The sequence below is a fragment of the Scyliorhinus torazame genome, chromosome 28 (genome assembly GCF_047496885.1).
Source record: "Scyliorhinus torazame isolate Kashiwa2021f chromosome 28, sScyTor2.1, whole genome shotgun sequence".
Taxonomy (NCBI): Eukaryota; Metazoa; Chordata; class Chondrichthyes; order Carcharhiniformes; family Scyliorhinidae; genus Scyliorhinus; species Scyliorhinus torazame.
Genome location: NC_092734.1, coordinates 7431088 through 7454150, shown reverse-complemented (window position 1 = coordinate 7454150; position 23063 = coordinate 7431088). Strand labels below are relative to the sequence as shown.

General features: G+C 46.2%; 1 protein-coding gene across 2 annotated transcripts in view; it reads right to left on the bottom strand.

Moving 5' to 3' along the window:
* macroh2a2 (macroH2A.2 histone) overlaps positions 1-15917 on the bottom strand; it is a 29369-nt gene extending 13452 nt beyond the window's left edge. For both annotated transcript variants that reach the window (XM_072491409.1, XM_072491411.1), the window contains exons 1-7: positions 15751-15917; positions 9486-9697; positions 9210-9316; positions 7797-8009; positions 7023-7130; positions 6758-6857; positions 4687-4776 (exon numbers count right to left, since the gene is read on the bottom strand). In XM_072491409.1, coding sequence (XP_072347510.1) covers positions 4687-4776; positions 6758-6857; positions 7023-7130; positions 7797-8009; positions 9210-9316; positions 9486-9657 — 790 coding nt within the window. In that variant the 5' untranslated portion in view covers positions 9658-9697; positions 15751-15917. The remainder of the gene's footprint in view (positions 1-4686; positions 4777-6757; positions 6858-7022; positions 7131-7796; positions 8010-9209; positions 9317-9485; positions 9698-15750) is intronic.
* Positions 15918-23063: the final 7146 nt, after the last annotated feature.

The window sequence follows — 23063 nt, the reverse complement described above, 5'->3', positions numbered from 1 at the left end:
TCGAGCAGGCCAATGACCTGTGCAAGAGTCCTTGTGTTCAAGTTGCTCTTGCTGTAACTGGGGCTCACAGGTGTTAGTAGCCATCTCTTCTGCTGGTAGTAGACCTGGTCATCCAGATTCCAGTCATGTACCTGACAGGTGAAGCAAAAGAACTGAGGCAGTTTGGGGGGGAAGAGAGGGAAAGGAAGCTGGCTATTTGGGTAAAACCCATTGCCCTCTGTGGTCGCGAGGGCACAGCCATGGAAAGCTGATGAAATCAGCCATGATTGTAAAAAGGGCATCAGTGCAAATTCCTGGGACATCAGAATCAGTTCTGGGAGAGGTGGGACCAGTACAAACCGGACTGTCTGCACCTGGGCAGGACTGGAACCAATGTCTTTGGGAGAGCGGGGGGGGGGGGGGGGGGGGGGGGGGGTTTCTGGGGCTGTTGGAGGATTTAAACTAATGTGGCAGGGGGATGGGAACCGATGTAGGTAGTCGGAGGCAAGTAAAGTGGCGACAGAAACAAAGTAAGAGGGAAAGTGAAAGGCAGAGTAACCAAAGTCAAAAATGACCACAGCAGAGACTGGGGAGAACTCCGGTAAGGCCAAGAGAAATAAAACACAGGGGGAGTGTACAAAACATGATTGGACAGATGGTCTGAGAAAGCAGGGCAGAGAGCAAGGGAAGTCTAGATTAAACTGCATTTATTTCAATGCAAGAGGCCAAACGGGCAAGACAGATTAACTCAGGACATGGATGAGTACATGGGACTGGGATATTATAGCTACTACTGAAACATGGCTAAGGGAGGGGCAGGACTGGCAACTCAATGTTCCGGGTACAGATGCTATAGGAAAGATACAACAGAGGTAAGAGAGGAAGGGGAGTTGCCTTTTTGATTAGGGAGAATATCATGGCAGAATATCCCCTGAGGGGGGATAAATCCAAGGGCTCGCCCACTGAGTCTATATGGGTAGAACTGAAAAATAAGATGGGAGATCACTTTGATAGGATTGTACTACAGGCCCCCCAACAGTCAGCGGGAAAATGAGCAGCAAATATGCAAGATTACAGATAGCTGCAAGAAAAATAAGGTGGTAATAGTTGGGGACTTTAACCTTCTCAACATTGACTGGGACAGACATAGCATTAGGGGCTTGGATGGAGAGAAATTTGTTGAGTGCATTCAGCATGTGTATGGCCTGACTAGAGAGGGGGCAAAACTTGACCTCCTCTTGGGAAATAAGGAAGGGCAGGTGACAGAAGTGTTAGTGAGGTATCACTTTGGGACCAGTGACCATAATTCCATTAGTTTTAAGATTGCTATGGAGAATGATAGGCCTGGGCCAAAAGTTAAAACTCTATATTGGGGCAAGGCCAATTTATTATTTTTTAATAAATTTAGAGGACCCAATTCATTTTTTTCAATTAAGGGGCAATTTAGCATGGCCAATCCACCTAGCCTGCTCATCTTTGGGTTGTGGGGGCGAAACCCACGCAACACGGGGAGAATGTGCAAACTCCACACGGACAGTGACCCAGAGCCGGGATCGAACCTGGGACCTCGGCGCAGTGCTATCCACTGCGCCACCGTGCTGCCCCGGGCAAGGCCAATTTTGATGATATTAGACAAGAACTTTCAAAAGTTGATTGGGGGAGTCTGTTGGCAGGCAAAGGGACTGCTGGTAAGTGGGAGGCTTTCAAAAGTGTGTTAACGAGGGTTCAGGATAAGCACATTCCTTTTAGAGTGAAGGGCAAGGCTGATAGAAGTAGGGAACCCTGGACAACTCGGGATATAGAGGCCCTGGTCAAAAAGGAGGCATATGACACGCATAGGCAGCTGGGATTAAGTGGATTCCTTGATGAGTATAAAGGTTGTCGGAGTAGAGTTAAGAGAGAAATCAGGAGGGCAAACAGGGGACACAAGATTGCTTTGGCAGATAAAGCAAAGAAGAATCCAAAGAGCTTCTACAAATACATAAATGGCAAGAGTAACTAGAGAAGAGAGTAGGGTCTCTTAAGAATCTACAAGGTCATCTACGGATCCACAACAGATGGGAGAGATCCGAAATGAATATGTCCCATTGGTATTTACTGTTGAGAAAGGCATAGATGTTAGGGAAATAAATAGTGATGTCTTGAGGAGTGTACATATTAGAGGAGGTGGTGCTGCGAGTCTTAAAGCGCATCATGGTAGATAATTCCCCGGGACCTGATGAAATGTATCCCAGGACGTTGTGGGAGACGAGGGAGGAAACTGCGGGTCCCCTAGCAGATATTTGAATCGTCGGCAGCCACAGGTGAGGTGCCTGACGATTGGAGGATAGCAAATGTTGTGCCTCTATTAATAATAATAATCTTTATTAGTGTCACAAGTAGGCTTACACTGCAATGAAGTTACTGTGAAGAGCCTGTAAGAAGGGCCGCAGCGAAAGGAAGCCTGGGAAATACAGACCAGTGAGCCTAACATCTGAGGTGGGTAAGCTGTTAGAAGGTATTCTGAGAGACAAGATCTACAGGCATTGAGAGGGGCATGGACTGATTAGGAACAGTCAGCATGGCTTTGAGTGGAAAATCAGGTCTCACGAATTTAGCTGCAATTTTCTGAAGGGATAATCAAGAAGATAGATGAGGGCAGTGCAGTCGACATTGTCTACATGAATTTAGCAAGGTCTTTGCCAAGGTACCGCATGGTAGGTTGTTGCATAAGGTTAAATCTTACGAGATCCAGGGTGAGGTAGCCAATTAGATACAAAATTGGCTTGACGACAGAAGGCACAATGGTGGTTGTATGGGTTATTTTTTCTAACTGGGGACCTGGGACCAATGGTGTGCCTCAGGGATCAGTGTTGGGTCCACTGGGACTAGCTTCATGGTAAAATCTGTGCAGCACGACATGTTAGGCTGAAGGGCCTGTTTCCATGCTGCAAACCTCTATGACTCAGTGATGGCATGGATGGAGTGATGAGCAGCTGAGATCAGCAGAGCCTTGAAATGATCCTATGATATTCGGTGCTACTGGCAATGGCTATAGAGGTTAAGAGGTCATTAACAAGGGCACTGATATCAGTTACCATCTGCTTGGACAGTTGCAATGTTCTCCTGAACTGCCACTTGGAAATTTCAAGGTAGGTACAACTGTTGCGGTAGACCCCGTGCTCCAGGTTCTTAGGTCATCCTCCTCCTTGGTCTTGACCTCTTCCTGCCCAGGGATCCTTCCTCATGTTGGGTGACACAGCTGCTATATTGCCTCAATGGCATAAAAGTATGTTCTTCCTTGGGACAGGATTATTTGCAAGGTCGCGATGCCCTGTTGCTTGATGTTTACCCAGCTCAGAGTTCCCCTTTCATTTACCCCCCTTGTGCAACTGTAGCATCTTATTTACAGCCTTTCTGTTCATTAGACTGCAAAACATGCTTACTTGCAAACTTTCCAAGACTTTAAAATTTGATGATTGGCATTCCATGCTGTGCCTGACTCAACTGATCTGCTGTGATTCAGGAGGCCTTCTAAAAGTTGTCTACTTTCTTGAACTACCAAAGCTTTTGTTTGAATATTTACCACAATGGTGCCATTGTCATAACGGCAAGATTCCTGACATCATCTCCTTTCAGGGGCTGGTTTAGCACAGTGGGCTAAGGAGCTGGCTTGTAATGCAGAACAATGTCAGCAGCGCGGGTTCAATTCCCGTACCAGCCTCCCTGAACAGGCGCTGGAATGTGGTGACTAGGGACTTCTCACAGTAAGTTCATTGAAGCCTACTCGCGACAATAAGCGATTATTATTTCTCCTGCTGTTGAAAATCGGAGCTGGAATTCTGGGTGTGTCCTCACCTATCAACTCACCTGTCTATCAGGAGAATATTGGCTCAAATGTCAGACCTCACCAAATGCTCCAGTGGGCTCCAACCAGAGCTATTTCAACTGTGGACTATAGCTAATGAACACTACTGTGGCGTATATCGCAACAGGTAGTTAGTCAAATAAGCCATAACCTATGGGTCCCGACAGCTAAAACTAATCAAATAGGAGTTTGGAAAGGAATTAGTTTGATATTTAAATATAATAATCATTGCATGGTTCCCAATACGCCATTGGTGTAAAATACCCAAAAGCATTTTACCCTTGACTGAAAAGTTAATTTTTAAAAATTAATTCAGGGGACGTGGGTGTCACTGGCTGGGCCGGCATTTATTGCCGATCCCCAACTGTCTTTGAACTGAGTGGCTTAGTAGGCCATTTCAGAGGACACTTTATTGTTGTGAGTCTGGAATCACACATAGGCCAGACCGGGTATGGGTGGCAGATTTCCTTCCCTAAAGGACAATAGTGAACTAGATGGGGTTTTACAACAATCGGCAATGGTTTCATGGTGGTCATTAGACATTTTTAATTCTAGATTTTTATTGAATTCAAATTTCACCATCTGCCATAGTGGGATTCGAACCCAGGTCCCCAGAGAATCACCCTGGGTAGTAGTCCAATGACAATACCACAGTGCCACCGCCTCTCCTTTGGCATTCAAAAACTCCAATATCATTTGATATTCATAACTGTTAATATTTCAATTTAAAATATATCAAAGTTATTCTTCAATGTATTGCTCATGCAGAGACTTCAGATAAAATGCAGATCTTTAAATAGGAATGGTTTAATTGATTTCAATATAGTTATCATAGAAAGATAGTAAACTTAAAAACTTACCCCCAGTTACTTCCAATGGTCCATTAGATTTTCGTAGCTCTTTCACAGCATCCAGAAACTCCTTTCCACCTGCCTTCTCCAAAGCATTACCTGAAATTACAATTACTCTTTAGAACATACTGGAGGCTGGCTGATGGGGTCCAAAGGTGAAGTGAACTGAACCTCATCAGAAGAGTCAAACTGTAACACAAGTTCCATTCCCACCTCCATATATCAATATGTAAAACAGCACCATCTTAATGGTAGTCTTAAAAAAGCAAATTGCAAGCAGGGTTACCACTGCTAGTAGTCTCAACGGAGGTCTTGATACATTGCTATAATGGTGGAGGAATGTTTTGTGCAATGCTACACACGAAAGTTCTTATAGTTTTGTTAAATGTCTGAGAACATCTTTCTATAGCACTTTAAAGCTATTCAGGGGCAATTTAGCATGGCCAAATTTACCTACCCTGCATATCTTTGGGTTCATGGGGGTGAGACCCACGCAGACAAGGCGAGAATGCACAAACTCCACATGGACAGTGACCCGGAGCCAGGATCGAATCCGGGTCCTTGGTGCCGTAAGGCAGCAGTGCTAATCACTGCGCCGCCCTGCTTAATAAATTTCTGATACAAAAATACATAGTAAACATCTCTATAGATATGTACATTCATACACGTTCAGTCCCATGTAGGGCTAAAATGAGGCATTTCCAAAAATACATGTTTATTTCACCATTGTAATAAGAATCAATAAAAATCTTTAAATGATTGAAACTTGTACAATACCCTTTACCTCGGAGAACAGGGGCTTCAGTTTGCAGAAGTAATATCTTGGCAATACCAAAAAAATATCCTTGTGTGGAGTAACTCCAGGTTAAAGATATGTCAGAAAATCAGTTGGCTCTGGGGCGGCACGGTGGCGCAGTGGTTAGCACTGCTACCTCGCGCCGCTAAGGACCCGGGTTCGATCCTGGCCCACTGTACGTGTGGAATTTGCACTCTCCTCGGGTCTCACCCCCCAAACCAAAAGATGCGCAGGATAGGTGGATTGGCCACTCTAAATTGCCCCTTAATTGGAAAAAGAAAATCAGTTGGCTCTGAATATTCTGATTAGAGATCAAGTTATTTGGTGTTGGGCATGCTATACTTTGCCATCAATAGCACTAAAATGTCTAGGTGTAAATCAGACCAATAATGGGATAGAAGGTGGCAAGAAGACTGAAGGTCATTTATGCATATGATAATCTTTATTATTGTCACAAGTCGTCTTACATTAACACTGCAATGAGGTTACTGTGAAAAATCTCCCAGTGACCGCACTCCGGCACAATTTTGGGTACACTGAGGGAGAGTTCAGAATGTCAAATTACCTAACAAGTACCTCTTTCGAGACTTGTGGGAGGAAACCGGAGGGCCTGGAGGAAACCCACAGATGCAGGGAAAATGTGCAGACTCCGCACAGACAATGAGCTTAGCCAGAAATCGAACCTGGGACCCTGGCGCTGTGAAGTAACAGTGCTAACCAGTGTGCTACCATGCCGCCCTCAGGCTTGTGTTTGGATCACCACTGGCAAATAACCAACTTTTTAAGGGGGTCATATTCACACTGTGATGTTAATTTGGAGGTCCATTAATAGATCAAGATGTAAATAAGATAAAGATCCCCACATGCCACTGGAAATACTGCTCAAGTTTAAGCAGGGTGAGCAGACTACAACAACCAACTGCTACCCATTCTTATTTCTCCCAGAGTTGTGAACTAGGGTTTTCAAATTACTTAAGTTAGACAAAATATTTAATTTTCTGTGCACATTTCTTTTACTATGACAGTTTCAATTATGATTAACGATAGATTAGGAAATACACCTAAACTGAGAAAACTTTTTTTTTTTAAAATAACTCTGGGTAGTGAATCTTACTACTTGATGTAACTTCCGTATTTCAATACTTTTATCAATTTAAATTCTGTTTATGTGAACACAGTAACTTACTGTAAATATATCCAACTCCATTTCAACTAACTCAAATTCCCCATAGCCAAGGAAATTATCACTGCAAGGCCCAGTGGGAATAATATGCAAAGACATACCTACATCCTCTTTCAGATCTATTTCAGCATTCGTTGGGTTAATGATGCACTCAACTTTAACTGAACCAATGTTACCGATATCACTTTGAGTCAAGGACAGCTGAAAAATAATCAAAAGTGGTCAAAATGGTTTGACCTGAAAAAGCATGAATGCATAACATGTTAAATCAGCATTTTAATAGTCACCAATCCTCTCACACAGAGGTAAAAACAAAATTGCACAAAACTGAAGCATTTCCAGACTTCTGTCACAAACAAATTTTACCTTTTGTCCTAGGAAAAGGCTCTTTGTTGAAAGAATTGTGAATCCTTCACCAGGTACATCATCTGATGTGGAACTAGATGCCCCTTCCTTATTTTCTGATCGTTTACCCTAATTAAAAAAAAAGTTTTGGAAAACTTAATTTCTTTGTTGTTGGAATACACTTATATGATGCGGCCGTCAGTCTAAAGATATTTTGCCGAAGCAATTCAGCAACGCCGTGTTAGCAACGGCAGGTACGTAGGTTGGACACCCCAACAATTGGCTGATTGAATCAAATATGTTCCTTTGGCAGCCTAGAATAGGCAGAAGTATAGACTATTCATCCAGCCCAAGCTTGCAAAACCCAAAACAATGTGTTTCCTGTGATTCTGCCATTGGGCAGCAGTTGCACTCATCCAATTTAAGATAATTGTTTACATTTGTAGTGACATACATTCATATGCAGAGGCCCATTTTCTGCAAACAAAAAGAATACGTTCAAGCCTTGCGCCTTTCTTGTAGTATCCAGAATTATGTTCCCCCAATCAGAGTTGACTTTGCCACCCAATCAGCACCTTTTCTCCTGTGGTACAAGTTGGTATCATTTGAAATTTGGCATTCGCCCTTATGAGCGCAAGACAAAAGTCTTCAGCAACATGTCTCTTTTTTCACCAAGATTAAAATTATAATAGGTCGTAATTGGTTACTAATTACCAGTCCTGTATAGTTGTGCATCGTTGTACTTTCTTACTATCCAAAACAATATGCCAGGAATGTTTCATGACGTGTACTTACCTTTCTGACTGATTTGGGTTTTGCAGCTTTTTTGACAGATGGTTTCTTGACAGATTTTTTGACTGGAGAAGCCTTTGCTTTTTTTGCTCTCTTTTCAGATGGTGTAGAAAGAATAGTTTCTGCTTTACTTCGGGAACCACGTTTCTTCGCCAGAAGTTCAGGATGAATTCTAGGCAGCACACCACCACTGGCGATTGTTACTCCCCTTAGTAGCTATAGGCAGAAAGTAACAGCAGTTTCAAGTATGGAGATATATTGTGGATACACAGTTATATGTTCTCATTAAGAATGTTCATACATTGTGACATTACGATTAGAGCAAAATACATTTCAAACCAGTAAATAACATATGGATTGAAGTTGTTTTTAGGTCCAAACCTCAATAGCTTGTAGGGAGCAGCACTGTTGGAATCAGATGACTGCAACATACAAATCTGGATGTGTATTTAATTTATATATAGAATGAAAGGGACACTTTTGCCTGAATTTTCAGAATGGTGCGTGCTAGACACCCGTTATCCTGAGTCAGCCTCCCAGGCAGCTTTAACAGGTCCACTGCCATTTCACTCTCAAATGTCAGCCAATCAGAATAGCTGACTGCTCTCCAGCCACAGCGCTGCAGTGGCTGCATGAGGTACTCCAGCGCCGTGCCTGAGACCAAGTCCCGGAATCGCACTTCAGGCAAGTACCAGGGGCCCCGAGGAGGGAATTGCACCCATGCTATCTTTCACTCGCCCTGTCTCAGAGCCTGCCCAGGTGGGGTTATGTAACCTCTAGAGTTAGCAGTTACATTCACAGATTAAATTGGCGCTTTAATCATAGCCAATCTATTTCTGAAAATTGTAAATATCGTGTAAAACCTGGTAAATGAGAAACTAGCATGTTGCAGTTCTGGTATGTATTTATAATTTGAAAACCCAAACTTACACAATTTTAAATATATAAAATGACACTGGGATCTGAATCTTTTGTAGTACAAATGCAGTAAAATCACTTTACAGGGTTCCAACACTGGGTTCAACAATTTCAGATCAGTTCCCACACCACCCATGCCAGCCAGCAGCGGTCGGTAATAATTTTGCTACTCCCTCCTTCACATTAATCTTTTGCATTAACTTGCGTCATTACTACCCTCTTGCACTATTCACTATCATCCCTCTTTTCTCATTTAACCAGTCCCGTCTTCCAATCTATCACAACTTCCCCGTTTCTGTTTTTCTTCCTCTATTTGCTTAAAACATGTTAACCTTTTGTCAGAATTGGAAAAAGTTATAACATTTTATCAACCTTAAACTATAATTCTGTTTCTTTCCCCTCAAATCCTGCCTGATCAGAGTACTTCCAAACATTTTCTGCTTTCATTTTAAATTGCGAACATCCGGAGTATTTTGCATTCATCGTTACAAGCCTTACTTGATTTAGTTCTTCATCGTTTGCCACTGCCAGCAGAATGTGTCTTGGAGTTATTCTACTCTTCTTGTTATCTCTCGCTGCATTTCCAGCCAGTTCCAGGATTTCAGCTGCAACAAAGACACATTTTACAGTTGAAAAGGTCAGGGAAAGTAATACCAGAACTTATTTTTATCTAAAGATTCAAATAATATGATCACCCAGATTAAGGGACCCACTTCTATAATTTTCTTTCCTTCCAAAGAAATTTACATTGCTCTTCACTTTTTTTTTTTTTACCTGCTAGGTACTCTATGACGGCTGCCAAATAAACAGGTGCTCCCATTCCAATACGATATTTGAACGTTGCTTTCCGCAGATATCGCATCATCCTGCCAACGGGGAAAATCACCCCCGCTCTGGCTGAGCGTGACAACTTGGTCATCTTCTTTTTTCCACTTCGTGCTGACATCTTGTATGTTGTAGGGCAGAATATTAAACCAACGGTGGATCTAAACAAACATCATAATTAAGTTATTTATACAGTGCAGAAGGGAGGGACAATAAATGCTGGACTTGTCTGTTTTCTGAGAATTAATACATTTTTAAAAACCTGAATCTCATTTTTCCACACAATTGCATGATGTTACATGCATGTTATTTGCTAGACTTGTCGATTCACGTTCTCCTATTCAAAGTCCCATCTTCCACCCGAGTTCATCCAAACTGCTGCACTGGACCCTAAATTGCAGAAAGTCCCACTCACTCATCACCTCTGTGCTCGTTAGATGCCTTTCGTTGACTCATTAACAGCTTGATTTTAAAACACTCACCCTCATGTTGAAATCCCTCCACAGCTTCACTCCTTCCTATCTGAACCCAGCAGCACTGAAAGCAGTAGTGACAGCTATGTGCTTTAACTGAACTGGGCAGGCTGTCTGATAAGGCACAGATCAAATTACAGACATTTAATTACTCCAAAGCAGAGCACATCAAATTACATCTTCCAGACAAACTGTTGGGTGTGTCTTGTCCTCCAAGGGAACCAGTCAGAAATTTTGTCCAGCGCAACGTGCTGATGCAGCAACAAGGTGATGGTGAATCTACTACCTCAACTCCACTTTCTATTCTATCATTTGATTCACCGAGTGTCCAAAAATGAACAGATGTTAGCCTCAAGTTTTCCAGAGCGGCTGAGCATTCACAGTTCTCTGGGTTAGAAAATTCCAAAGCTTCAAAGCCCTCAATTTCTCATCTTTGCCAACCCATTTGATACTATGGCCCTTGTTCCAGACCCTCCAGCTAGAGGGGAAACAGCTTTTCAGCACCCACCCTGTCAAGCCCCCTAAATTTTATACACCTCAAAAGGAACCTTCCATTTGATTGAATACCAAAGATAATAGGCCCATTCTGTTCAATGACTCCTCATACGACAATCCTCTCATCAGGGAATCAATCTACTGAACCTCCAATACTCCACCACCAAGATATATATTTCCTTTGGGGAGGAGACCAAAACTGCCTGCCTTTGACTCCAACTTAACCAGGGTTGATGCTGCCTCAATTTGCTGAAACTACCCTCCTTCCAGTTAAGTATTTTTATTATAGATACTCCCTGACTAAAGGTCTCCCATTTCATTCCTAGAACTAGAATCAGCAATGCCTTGATCCTTGTTGGGTTACAAACACACTTCCCTTTTCCACCCAATCAATATTAGAGTAGTTAAACTCTTAACAATATTCACCATTCAATAATTCTTGCACCTCTTAGTGATTATTTGTTCCATTATCTCCTTCCCACTGTTCGGTGACCTATAAAATAGATTCTGTCTTTGAACCCTCAGGGACAATCCACACAGTGTAATATTTTCCTGGATCAGAACTGTGATCCCTCATTTTTTCAGGAACTGGCATTTATATGACACGGTTAATATAAAACATCCCAAGATGCTTCACAGTAGCAGGAAAAAGCAATACCTGACACTGAGCTATATAAGGAAATATTAGTGCAAATGGCTAAAGGTTTGGTCAAAGGGGATAAGCTTTAAGGACTGTCTTGAAAGAGAGGTAGACGGGTGAAAATATTTAGCAAGGAAACTTCAGAGCTTAGGGCCTGAACAACTGTAGGCATCGCAATCAATTCTGGAGGAATTAAAATTAGTCTGCTGAAGAGATCAGAATTAGATGACGGTAGTTATCTCGGCATGTCAAGGGTTTGGAAGAAGTTAGAGGCAAGGAGGGCTGAGGCCATGGAAGGATTTGAGAACAAGGATAAGGTTGACAAAATTGAGGTGTTGCTTCACCAGAAATCCACTTAGGTCAGTGAACACAGGGGAATGGGTGAAGGATTTGGAGGAAGAAAGGACACCAAAGTTTTGGGTGACCTCAAATTTACGGAGGTAGAATGTGGAAGGTCAGCCAGGACTGCATTGGAATAGTCAAGTCTAAAGGTACCAAATGGGCCAATGAGGGGTTGACAGGGTGGGACAGCACGGTAGTATAGTGGTTAGCAGAATTGCTTCACAGCTCCAGGGTCCCAGGTTCGATTACCGGCTGGGTCACTGTCTGTGCGGAGTCTGCATGTTCTCCCCATGTCTGCATGGGTTTCCTCCGGGTGCTCCAGTTTCCTCCCACAGTCCAACGATGTGCGGATTAGGTAGATTGGCAGTGCTAAATTGCCCTTAGTGTCAAAAAAAAAAAAAAAGGTTAAGTGGGGGTTACTGGGATAGGGTAGATATGTGGGCTTGAGTAGGGTGCTCTTTGTAAGGGCCGGTGAGACTCGATGGGCTAAATGGCCTCCTTCTGCAATGTAAATTCTATGACAACAGGTGGGCTGAGCCAGGGGTCGAGTTGGGTGATTGCAGAGATGGAAATAGATGGACTGGAGGATGGTGCAAACATGTGGTCAGAAGCTCACCTTGGGGGTCAAATGACACCAACATTCTGTTTCAACTTCAAGAGATCACCAGGGAGTTCAATAAGGGAACAGTTTGTGGCTTGGCCTTCCTGCATACCTTGCATCCACGAATATAAAGCAGTCTATTTTTTTGAGCAAGGTCTCACCACTACATAGTATTCCAAGGTGGTTATTTGCATCTGCAGTTCACCAGACATGTACTCCAAACCGAATTTGGAACTCTTGTATTTTTTGTAATCTCACCGAATTTTATATAATTTCCGCAATTCTCTCTGTCTTCTGCATCTTGTTTTGCTTATTATATTTTTGTGTCCAACACTCTTGTTAAATCAATTTAAACCCTGCCCCACAGCATTAACCTGCTGTCCATCAGATTTTTTATTTTAAAATCCTAAATGGGATGCGAGTGTTTCTGCCAAGCATTTGTTGCTCATCCCTAGTAACTCCAAAATGATGATGAGCATCCTTCTGAACTGCTGGTCCATCTTATGTAGGTATAGCCACAGTGCTGTTAGGAAGGAGTTTGAGATTTTTGACTCAGCAACCATGAAAGAATGGTGCACAGGGACTTGTAGGTGGCGGTGATCCCATGCCTCTGCCACCCTTGTTCTTCTAGGTGGTAGAGGTTGTGACTGCGGAAGGCATCCAAGTAGGAGCCTTGGCAAGTTGCTGCAGTGCATCTTCTAGATGATACACACTCCTGCCAGTGGAGTCAGTGATTGTTTAAGGCAGTGGACGGGGTGCTGATCAAGCGAGCTGCTTCGACCTGGACAGGGCTGAACTTTTGAGTGTTGGTGAAGCTGTATTCCTGTAGACAAGTGGAGAGTATTCCATTCCTGACTTGTGCCTTGTCTATTGTGGACAGGCTATGGGGAGTCAGGAGGAAGGTTAGTCGCCACAGAATTCCCAGCTGCTGACCTGCTTTAAAAAAATTAATTTACAGGATGTGGGAGTGGCTGGCTAGGTCAGCATTTATTACCCATCCTTAGATGCCCTTGAGAGGTTAGGTGGTGAGCTGCCTTCTTGACTGCCCGAGGTGTAGGTTCACCCATAGTGGTATTAGGAAAGGAGTTCCTGTATTTGATTAGGATCTTGTAGCCACAGTATTTATATGGCTGGTCCAATTAAGTTTCTGGTCAACAGTAACCCCATGATTTTGATGGTGAAGGATTCAGTAATATAAATGCCATTACACATCAACGGTCCTAGCTCTGTCCAGGCGCTACTTTCTCTGCCTTGATAAAACTCCCTCCTGCCCCAGGACTGAACTCAAATCGCCAGAAATATGAAGTCTTGCCTCCTGCAGAATGTCGCTAACCACACATTCAACTGCCACATCCTCCTATTTGCATTCTCACTAATGCATGGCAATGGACGCGAGAGATTACTACTTTTGAGGCCCTGTTTAAATTTCCCCTTGTTCAACTCTGATGCAGCACCTCAACCCTCTTCCTTCCTGCCGTTGGTTCTGATATGAATCACAGGTTTTGGTCCTTCCCCTTCATCATGCCCCTGCAGAACCTTTTTGGTTAAGCAGACTCAAGGAAATCCAGTAGTGGGAGTTTACATCAAAAAGAAACACCTGCACATAGCCAGTGACACAGCAGATGCCATTCAGTCCATGTTGGCTCTCTGTAGAGGAACCCAGTTCAATTTCCGCACAGCCCTGCACATTTATTTTGCTCAAGTGTTCATCCAATTTCCTGTTGACATTGTTGATCGTCTCAGCTTCCACCGCCATCTTCATTAAAGGGAGTCAGTACCGGGTCCTTGCCACTTGCTGCGTAAATAAAAACGGGTACCCCAAAACCTGCATCCTCTGCCAACAGCCGGAGAAAGTCCCAAGAAGAAGGAACCGCTCCCCGCCCACTCAATCCTGCCTCACAGCCCTCACGAAGTTTGATCCAGACTCCAACTACCCCCCCTGGGTGAGAAACAAAATCTTTCCTCACATAGGTTCACCGCCTTCAGCCCATTATTTTGAATCTGTGCCCTCTCGGTCTTGAGTGGGAACAATTTGTCACTTCTTTATCCCTGCCCAAACCCCCTCCTCGAAAGGGGGTCCAGTGTTCCCCTTGCACCCCCTCAAGGGTCTAGAGCACCCCCGCAAGGGTCTAGGGCACCGCCCCTCCCCCTCAGGGAGTCTAGGGCACCCCCTCTCCTCAGGGGGTCGAGGGCACCCCCCTCTCCTCAGGGGGTCGAGGGCACCCCCCTCTCCTCAGGGGGTCGAGGGCACCCCCCTCTCCTCAGGGGGTCGAGGGCACCCCCCTCTCCTCAGGGGGTCGAGGGCACCCCCCTCTCCTCAGGGGGTCGAGGGCACCCCCCTCTCCTCAGGGGGTCGAGGGCACCCCCCTCTCCTCAGGGGGTCGAGGGCACCCCCCTCTCCTCAGGGGGTCGAGGGCACCCCCCTCTCCTCAGGGGGTCGAGGGCACCCCCCCTCTCCTCAGGGGGTCGAGGGCACCCCCCCTCTCCTCAGGGGGTCGAGGGCACCCCCCCTCTCCTCAGGGGGTCGAGGGCACCCCCCCTCTCCTCAGGGGGTCGAGGGCACCCCCCTCTCCTCAGGGGGTCTCGGGCACCCCCCTCTCCTCAGGGGGTCTCGGGCACCCCCCTCTCCTCAGGGGGTCTCGGGCACCCCCCTCTCCTCAGGGGGTCTCGGGCACCCCCCTCTCCTCAGGGGGTCTAGGGCGTCTCTGTCAAGTCTCCCCCAGCCTCTCCAAACACAGCAGAGCGGCCATTCGCCACCCCCCCTAAATCCTATCCTGGCAGCTTCCAGTTCTCCCAACAGCCAGGCAGGAAAAAGGAGGGTAAAAAGGCGACCGAAAAAACATAAATAACAATCAATGGACCATCCACGACAACAACCTACCCCCCCCCCCCGCGAGCGGGAAGGTTCAAAACTGCCAACCGAATGGAACGCGCCGGCCTCCCGCCCGAATTCAAACCGTCGCCGCGAGCGCCGGCCGCTCAACCGCCACAGAGAGAGTGAGGCCGGGCCTGGGCCAGCAACCCTCCCCGCAGACACCACCCCCCCCTCGGGCACACAAACCGGTAAGAACTTTGTGGGGGCTGGGGGGGGATATTTACTGTGTTAACATGCCGGAGCGTGAGATTAAATTCTCTTACATTTTCCCTCACTCCGCCGCCGCGGTAGGCCGCCCGCCCGCCAAGGGCGGGAAACCAAAAAAACCCAAATATCCGCATCCCCGACCCACCCCCCCCCCCCCAAAAAAAAAAATAAAAATGGGGCGGGCAGGGCGAATTTCGTTCCCTCCCTCCTGACGAATTAAATTTTAAAAAATCTGCCCCCTCTCCGCAAGGATTTATAACCGTGTGAAGCTCGGGGCCTAGAGACAAAAAAAAACCCTCTCGAGCCCAGCGCTTCCCGCCGCCAACACAAAATAAACCAAAAGGCCCCCAAATCAAATAGGTCCCACCACCCCCACCCCACACACACTTAAAACAATTATTTTTCCTCCGCATTGATGAGATTTAAAAATAAAATCGGCCGGCGACCGGGACGGTTGGCCGTCTCCATTTAAAATATAAATGTGTCCCCCGCCGAGTAAACTTTGTTGGGCGAGACGGCGAATCCTTTCTTATTTCCCCTCACATTATAAAGCTGATGGAAATGTTTAGATTATCACTCACCCCGCTCAGCTCCTGCTCCGGGCGGCTCTGCTTTATTCCCCCCTCTCCTCTCTCTCCGCCTCCTGCTGTGTTAATCCTCTGAGCAGGAAGGGGAAGCTCTCTCTCTCTGTCTGCTAACCCCGTTTGAAAATACAAACTCGGCCTATCAGCAAGGGGAAGGCGGCCAGGTCGGGGGGGGATAGGCTGGCAGCCGGGCAAAGAGAGGGAGGGAGTAAGAAAAACCATGTGTGCACTCCGGCCCCCTTTATTAATCCCCTCCTCACACCTGTCCCTGAGCTACATTTAAACCACACAAACCTGGCCTGGAAAATTGTCTTTGTGCCAACCTTCCCCTCCTCAAACTGGGACCCTGTGCCCTCCAAAGCAAAGCGTATTGATTTTTTTTTTTGTCACATGTACCGAAGTACAAAGAACAATACAGCACAGGAACATGCCCTTCGGCCCTCCGAGCCTGCGCTATCACGTGTTCTATCTACCTGTATCCTTCTATACCCCGTCTGTTCATGTGCCTATCCAGATAAGTCTTAAAGGTCGCTAACGTATCTGTCTCAACCACCTCACTTGGCCGTTCATTCTAGGGCACCACCATCCCCGCATATCTCCACTGAACGTTTTCCCCCCTCACCTTGAACTTGTGCCCCCTTGTAATTGTCATTTCCGTCCTGGGAAAAAGCCTCCAACTGTTCACCCTATCTATACCCCGAATAATTTTATAAACTTCTAACAGGTCGCCCATCCTCCGTCTCTCTCGGGAGAATAATCCCAATTTATTCAATCTCTCCTAGCTAATACCCTCCATACCAGGCAACATCCTGGTAAACCTTTTCTGTACTCTCTCCAAAGTGTCTGCATCTTTCAGGTAATGCGGGGACCAGAATTGGACACAGTATTCCAAATGTGGCCTAACCAACGTTCTGTATAATTGTAACAATTTTCAAGCTTTTATACTCGATACTCCGTCCTATGAAGGCAAGCATGCCATATGCTTTCTTCACCACCATTTCCACCTGTGCTGCCACTTTTACGGATCTGTGAACCTGCACACCCAGATCTCTCTGTGTCTTTATGCTTCTGATGGTTCTGCCATTTATTTTATAGCTCCCACCTGAACTGGATCTACCAAAATGCATCACCACGCATTTGTCCAGGTTAAATTCCATCTGCCATTTCTCTGCCCAATTTTGCAGCCTATCTATATCCTGTTGTAAAGAGTGCCTCCCCTTTCTTTCAAAAGATAATCAAAGGCCACGCTCTAAAATAAAATAATCTGTATTAGTGTCTCAAGTAGACTTACATTAACACTACAATGAAGTTACTGTGAAAAGCCCCTAACAAATTAAACTTTTGTGTAACAAACTTTTTCGGATACAGCTTTTAGCCCCGTGGGCGGCACGGTAGCACAGTGGTTAGCACTGTTGCTTCACAGTGCCAGGGTCCCGGGTTCGATTCCCGGCTAGGGTCACTGTCTGTGCGGAGTCTGCACGTTCTCCCTGTGTTTGCATGGGTTTCCTCCGGGTGTGCCGGTTTCCTCCTACAGTCCCGAAAAACGTGCTGTTAGGTGAATTGTACATTACGAATTCTCCCTCTGTGTACCCGAACAGGCGCCGGAGTGTGGTGACTAGGGGCTTTTCACTGTAACTTCATTGCAATGTTCATGTAAGCCTACTTGTGACAATAAAGATTATTATTGCAAGGGTCATATTCAACTTGGCGTGTTGGCTGTTTCTCTCTCCACAGATGCTGCCAGGACCTGCTCAGATTTTTTCCCGTCCCCCCCCACCCAGCATTTTCTGCTTTTTATAATGGCCTCCTTCTGTGTCGTAAATAATTCCATTGTTATTGGAAAAAGGAAGAAGGTGTGGGGCTGCGGGAAGAAGCCTGCAAAGAGGCAATGGGTGAGTTGCCCCTGCAGAAAGCTGGTGTGGGCACAATGGGTTGAATGGCCTTCTGTGCTGTAACAGATGACAGTCTGCAGCCAATACGATACACTCCACAGGATCTCAAAAAACAGCTTGAGGCCGCTGGATACTGCAAAGGCTATGGGCCATGACAATATTCCGGCAATAGTACTTGTGCTCCAGAGCTTGCCGCACCGCTAGCCAAGCTGTTCCAGTACAGCTACAACACTGGCATCTATCCGGCAATGTAGAAGTGTGTCCTGTGCACAAGAAGACAAAGGACAAATTCATCCCAGCCGATTACCACCCCATCAGTCTATGCTCCATCTTCAGCAAAGTGATAGAACGAGTCATGAACACTGCTATCAGCAATAACCTGCTCATGGGTGCTCAGTTTGGATTCCACCAGGGTCACTCAGCTCCAGACCTCATTACAGCCTTGGTTCAAACATGGACAAAAGAGCTGAATGCTAGAGGTTAGGTGAGAGCCCTCAACATCAAGGCAGAATTTGACCGAGTATGGCATCAAGGAGCCCTAGCTAAACAGGATCCAATGGGAATCAGGAGAAAACTCCCCGCTAGTTGGAGTCATTCCTGGCATAAAAGAAGATGGTTGTGGTGGTTGGAGGTCAATCATTTCAGTTCCAGGACATCACTGCAAGAGTTCCTCAGGGTAGTGTCTTAGGCATAACCATCTTCAGCTGCTTCATCAATTACCTTCCTTCCATCATGAGTGGGGATGTTTGCAGATGACTGCACAATGTTAAGCACCATTCACGACTTCTCAGATAATGAAGGAGCCCATGTCGAATTGCAGCAAGACCTGGACAATATCCAGGCTTGGACTGACAAGTGGCGAGTTACATTTGCGCCACATAGGTGCCAGGCAATGACCATCTCCTACAAGAGAGGATCGAACCACCGATCCTTGACATTCAATGGCATTACCATCGCTGAATCACCCACAATCAACATCCTGGGGGTTACCATTGGTCAGAAACTGAACTGGACCAGCTATTTAATACTGTGGCTACCAGAGCAGGTCAAAGGTTAGAAATCCTACGGCAAGCAACTCACATCCTGACCCCACCAAAGTCAGTCCACCATCTACAAGGCACAATTCAGGTGTGTGATGGAATGCTCTCCACTTGCCTGGATGAGTGCAGCTTCAACAACAGTCAAGAAATTCCATACCATCCAGAACAAAGCAGCCCGCTTGATTGCTACCCACTCCACAAACATTCAAACCCACCACCACCGACTAACAGTGGCAGCCATCTGTACCATCTACATGATGCACTGCAGTAACTCACCACAGTTCCTCAAACAGCACCTTCCAAACCCACGACCACTACCATCTAGAAGGACAAGAGCAGCAGATACCTGGGAGCCCCACCACCTGGACGGTCCCATCCAAAGCACTCACCACCCTGACCTGGAAATATATCGCTGTTCCTTCACTGTTGCTGGGTCAAAAGCCTGGAACTCCCTCCCTAACAGCACAGTGAGTGTACGTACACCTCAAGGACTGCAGCGGTTCAAGAAGGCAACTCACCATCACCTTCTGAAGGGCAACACGGGATGGACCTAGCCAGCAACGCCCACGCCCGGTAAATTTTTTTTTTTTTAAAGTTCCATAAGATCAGAAGACATCGGGCGGCACGGCAGCGCAGTGGTTGGCACTGCTGCCTCATAGCGCCGAGGAGCTGGGTTCGATACTGGCCCTGGGTCACTGTCCGTGTGGAGTTTGCACATTCTCCCGTGTCTGCATGGGTCTCACCCTCACAACTGTGGGCAGCACGGTAGCATTGTGGATAGCACAATTGCTTCACAGCTCCAGGGTCCCAGGTTCGATTCTGGCTTGGGTCACTGTCTGTGCGGAGTCTGCACATCCTCCCCGTGTGTGCGTGGGTTTCCTCCGGGTGCTCCGGTTTCCTCCCACAGTCCAAAGATGTGCAGGTTAGGTGGATTGGCCATGATAAATTGCCCTTAGTGTCCAAAATTGGCCTTAGTGTTGGGTGGGGTTACTGGGTTATGGGGATAGGGTGGACCTTGGGTAGGGTACTTTTCCGGGGGCCGGTGTAGACTCGATGGGCTGAATGGCCTCCTTCTGCACTGTAAATTCTATGATATAACCCAAAGACGTGCAGGGTAGGTGGATTGGCCACTCTTTTGAGGTCCACCAACAAAATAGAAAAAAGGAAACAGACTTCGGGACAAAGCAAAAAGGGGCTGCTCCTGTTAGGGGCACTGCCCGAACATAACAAAGATCAACAAAAACTTTAAAACATTAAATAAGAGTGCAATTAAAGGGATTAATAAAGCACCCCAAACCCTGCGGTATCCATCGAGCACGGAAGGCCTCGATGGTGCCCGTGGACACTGCAGGCTCCCTTTCTAGAGACACCCGGCCACGAATGTAGCCGCAGAAGAGAGACAGACAGTCTGGCCGGACAGCCCCCTCAGTCGCCCTATAAATGGCGCGCTTCGCCAGGCTCAGGAGCAGGTTCACAAGGAGGAGGTGGATTGGCCATGCTAAATTGCCCCTTAATTGGAAAAAAAAATTGAGTACTCTAAATTTATTTTTTAAAAGATCATAAAACATAGGAGCAGAATTATGGGGAGGCGGTGGCATTGTGGTATTGTCACTGGACTAGTAAACCAGAGACCCAGAGTAATGTTCTGGTGTCCCAGGTTCAAATCCCACTACTGCAGATGGTGAAATCTGAATTCAATAAAAGTCTGGAATTAAAAATGTCTAATGATGACTATGAACCATTGTTGACTGTCAGAAAACCCCATCTGGTTCACTAATATCCTTTAGGGAATGAAATCTGCCATCCTTACCTGGTCTGGCCTTCATGTGACTGCAGACACACAGCAATGTGGTTGACCCTTAATCTCCCCCCCCCCCCTCAAGGGCAATTAGGGATGGGCAATAAATGCTGGCACAGCCATGAACAAATTCAAAAACAATTAGGCCATTCGGCCCATTGAGTCTGCTCCACCATTGAATCATGGCCGATATGTTTCTCATCCTCAAACACTTGCAAACTCCCCGTAACCCCTGATCCACCTTTTCCATGATAATTCGCTGTCAAAATGTTGGCATTCGTCATTACTCATGGACGATAGCTACAACAAAATTAGGAGAAGGCAGATGTGCACAATTGAACTTAGAAATCCAAAGAGCTGCAGACTGAGTAAGTGTCACTCAGTTTTGCAAAAAACAGCATTTGTCTCACTTCTGAAACACATTGCGCAGAATAAGTTATTCTACTTAATACTGCAGATAATGGTGTCACAGGAAGTTGGTGCTGGTCTGAAATGGCGCAAGATGGCTATTTTGGAATTATTTAACGTTTCCACATTTTTGATTAGCCTGGTTATCAGTCAGACAGATTCTTTTAAAAATGTGCTAATTGTTATTTACTGCCATTCAATCTCTAACATCAAACATTAACAAGTGCATGTCAATTCAGCCTATAATGGTTGGATATTTTTAAAATGTGAAATTGTTTTTAAACTGTCCATATCTGTCTCTTTTTTTTTCTCTTAATCCAATTTTCCTTTTCTGTACCTGCCTCAACATTGAATTTATACACTTCCTTCTCCGCCCTTTTCTTACATTATTAATTTCACAATCTTTCAATTGGCAAAGAAGATACACAATTATTTGCTCTTTTAATTCAGGTCCCACCCAAATGCCTGGTTTTCCTTGCCACATGTTTTTTAGTTTTCATTCCAGAAACTTGGGCTCGAAAATATTATCAAAATTAAACAGACAAGGCCAAATCTAACTAACAGCAGACAGGATTAAATTGTGCTTCATATTGTCCCTTTATCTGTATAATGACGCAGAGGAGATAGACAGTAAATGTAAAATAGATTGATTTACGAGTATTTAATAATAATAATCTTTATTGTCACAGGTAGGCTTGCATTGCAATGAAGTTACTGAGAAAAGCCCCTAGTTGCCACATTCCGGTTCCTGTTCGGGTACACTGAGGGAGAATTCAGAATGTCTTTCGTCTTTCGAGATTTGTGGGAGGAAACCGGATCACCCGGAGGAAACCCACGCAGACACGGGGAGAACGTGCAGACTTTGCACAGACAGTGACCCAAGCCGGGTATCGAACCTGGGACCCTGGCACTGTGAAGCCACAGTGTTAACCACTGTGCTATCTTGCTGCCTCCAATGGTCTACGTAACACAGCATCTCACCCCCATTGTAATCCTAGCTGGGTGGACCTATCTCACCAGTCCCTGGTCTGGGCCTCCTTTCAACCTCTGCTCATAACGAGCCCCAGGTGGTAGGCCTCCGCCCCCTACCTGGAGGCTTGTTCTCCACGATTCCCATGGAGAAATCAATGAAGGCTTCCCAGTGGTCCCCCTGGGGCTTATGACACCCTTCCCTGCTAAAGTCCGAAAGCTCCCCTTCAGCCACCCTTCTGCGCTGTTGCATCCGTGACTGCACCGCTGCCTGTGGTGTCTCTGGGTCGGGTGGATGCATTGAGTAGCTGAACACTGCTCTCTGGTTGACCGCCGACAAGCTACCGCTGGGACCTCAGAGCCAGGCATGCTGTCGCCCGCCAGTGTGGACACGTCCGTGTCCATGTCGGAACATGAATCATCGTCCTCATGTTGAATCGGGATGTCGTTCCAGATGGCTGGGCCCTCAACCCGAGGTGTGTTTCCTGATGTGGCAAAGGCGGAACCACCGATGGTTGATTAAGTTGTCCAAATGTTTCTTGAGGGTCTTCCTCTGAACCCGGACTTTATAGGAAACTGGGTCCCCGTCCATGCCAGGACCACTCCCGGCAGCCACATAGCTGTATCACCAAGGTTATGCGCGAATATGATGTCCCCGGTGCTAAATGCCCATTCCGGCACCCTCAAACCACGGTGTTGCTCTCTGACTCCTGTTGCCACTGGACCTTGATACCGAGACGTGGAAAAGGCAGACTCAGTCGAGTTCAGAGTCGTCGACCCATCAATAGCTCCACAGACGCAATCCCGGTCATCACATGCGGCGTTGTACAATAGGCAAATAGTAAATGTGCCAGTCACTTATCCATAGACCCCCATCGACTGCTTCTTCGAACACCATTTACAAGCCTGGACTGCGCTCTCTCCTAGCCCATTGCAGGAATCATGATATGGAGTGGTCGAAACATGGCGAACGCCATTCCGCCACATAAAAATGGCAATCTCCTCATTGGTGAAAGGCATGCCATTGCTTGTCACCAGGACATCCGGGATCCCATGGGTACTGAAAATCCCCTTGAGCTTCTCAATCATGGCCCTGGATGACGTTGAGGGGAGCCTGTACACCTCCAGCAACTTCGAGTGGGATTCCACGAGCACCGAAAACATCAAACCCATGAATGGTCCTGCAGGGTGATGACCACCCGA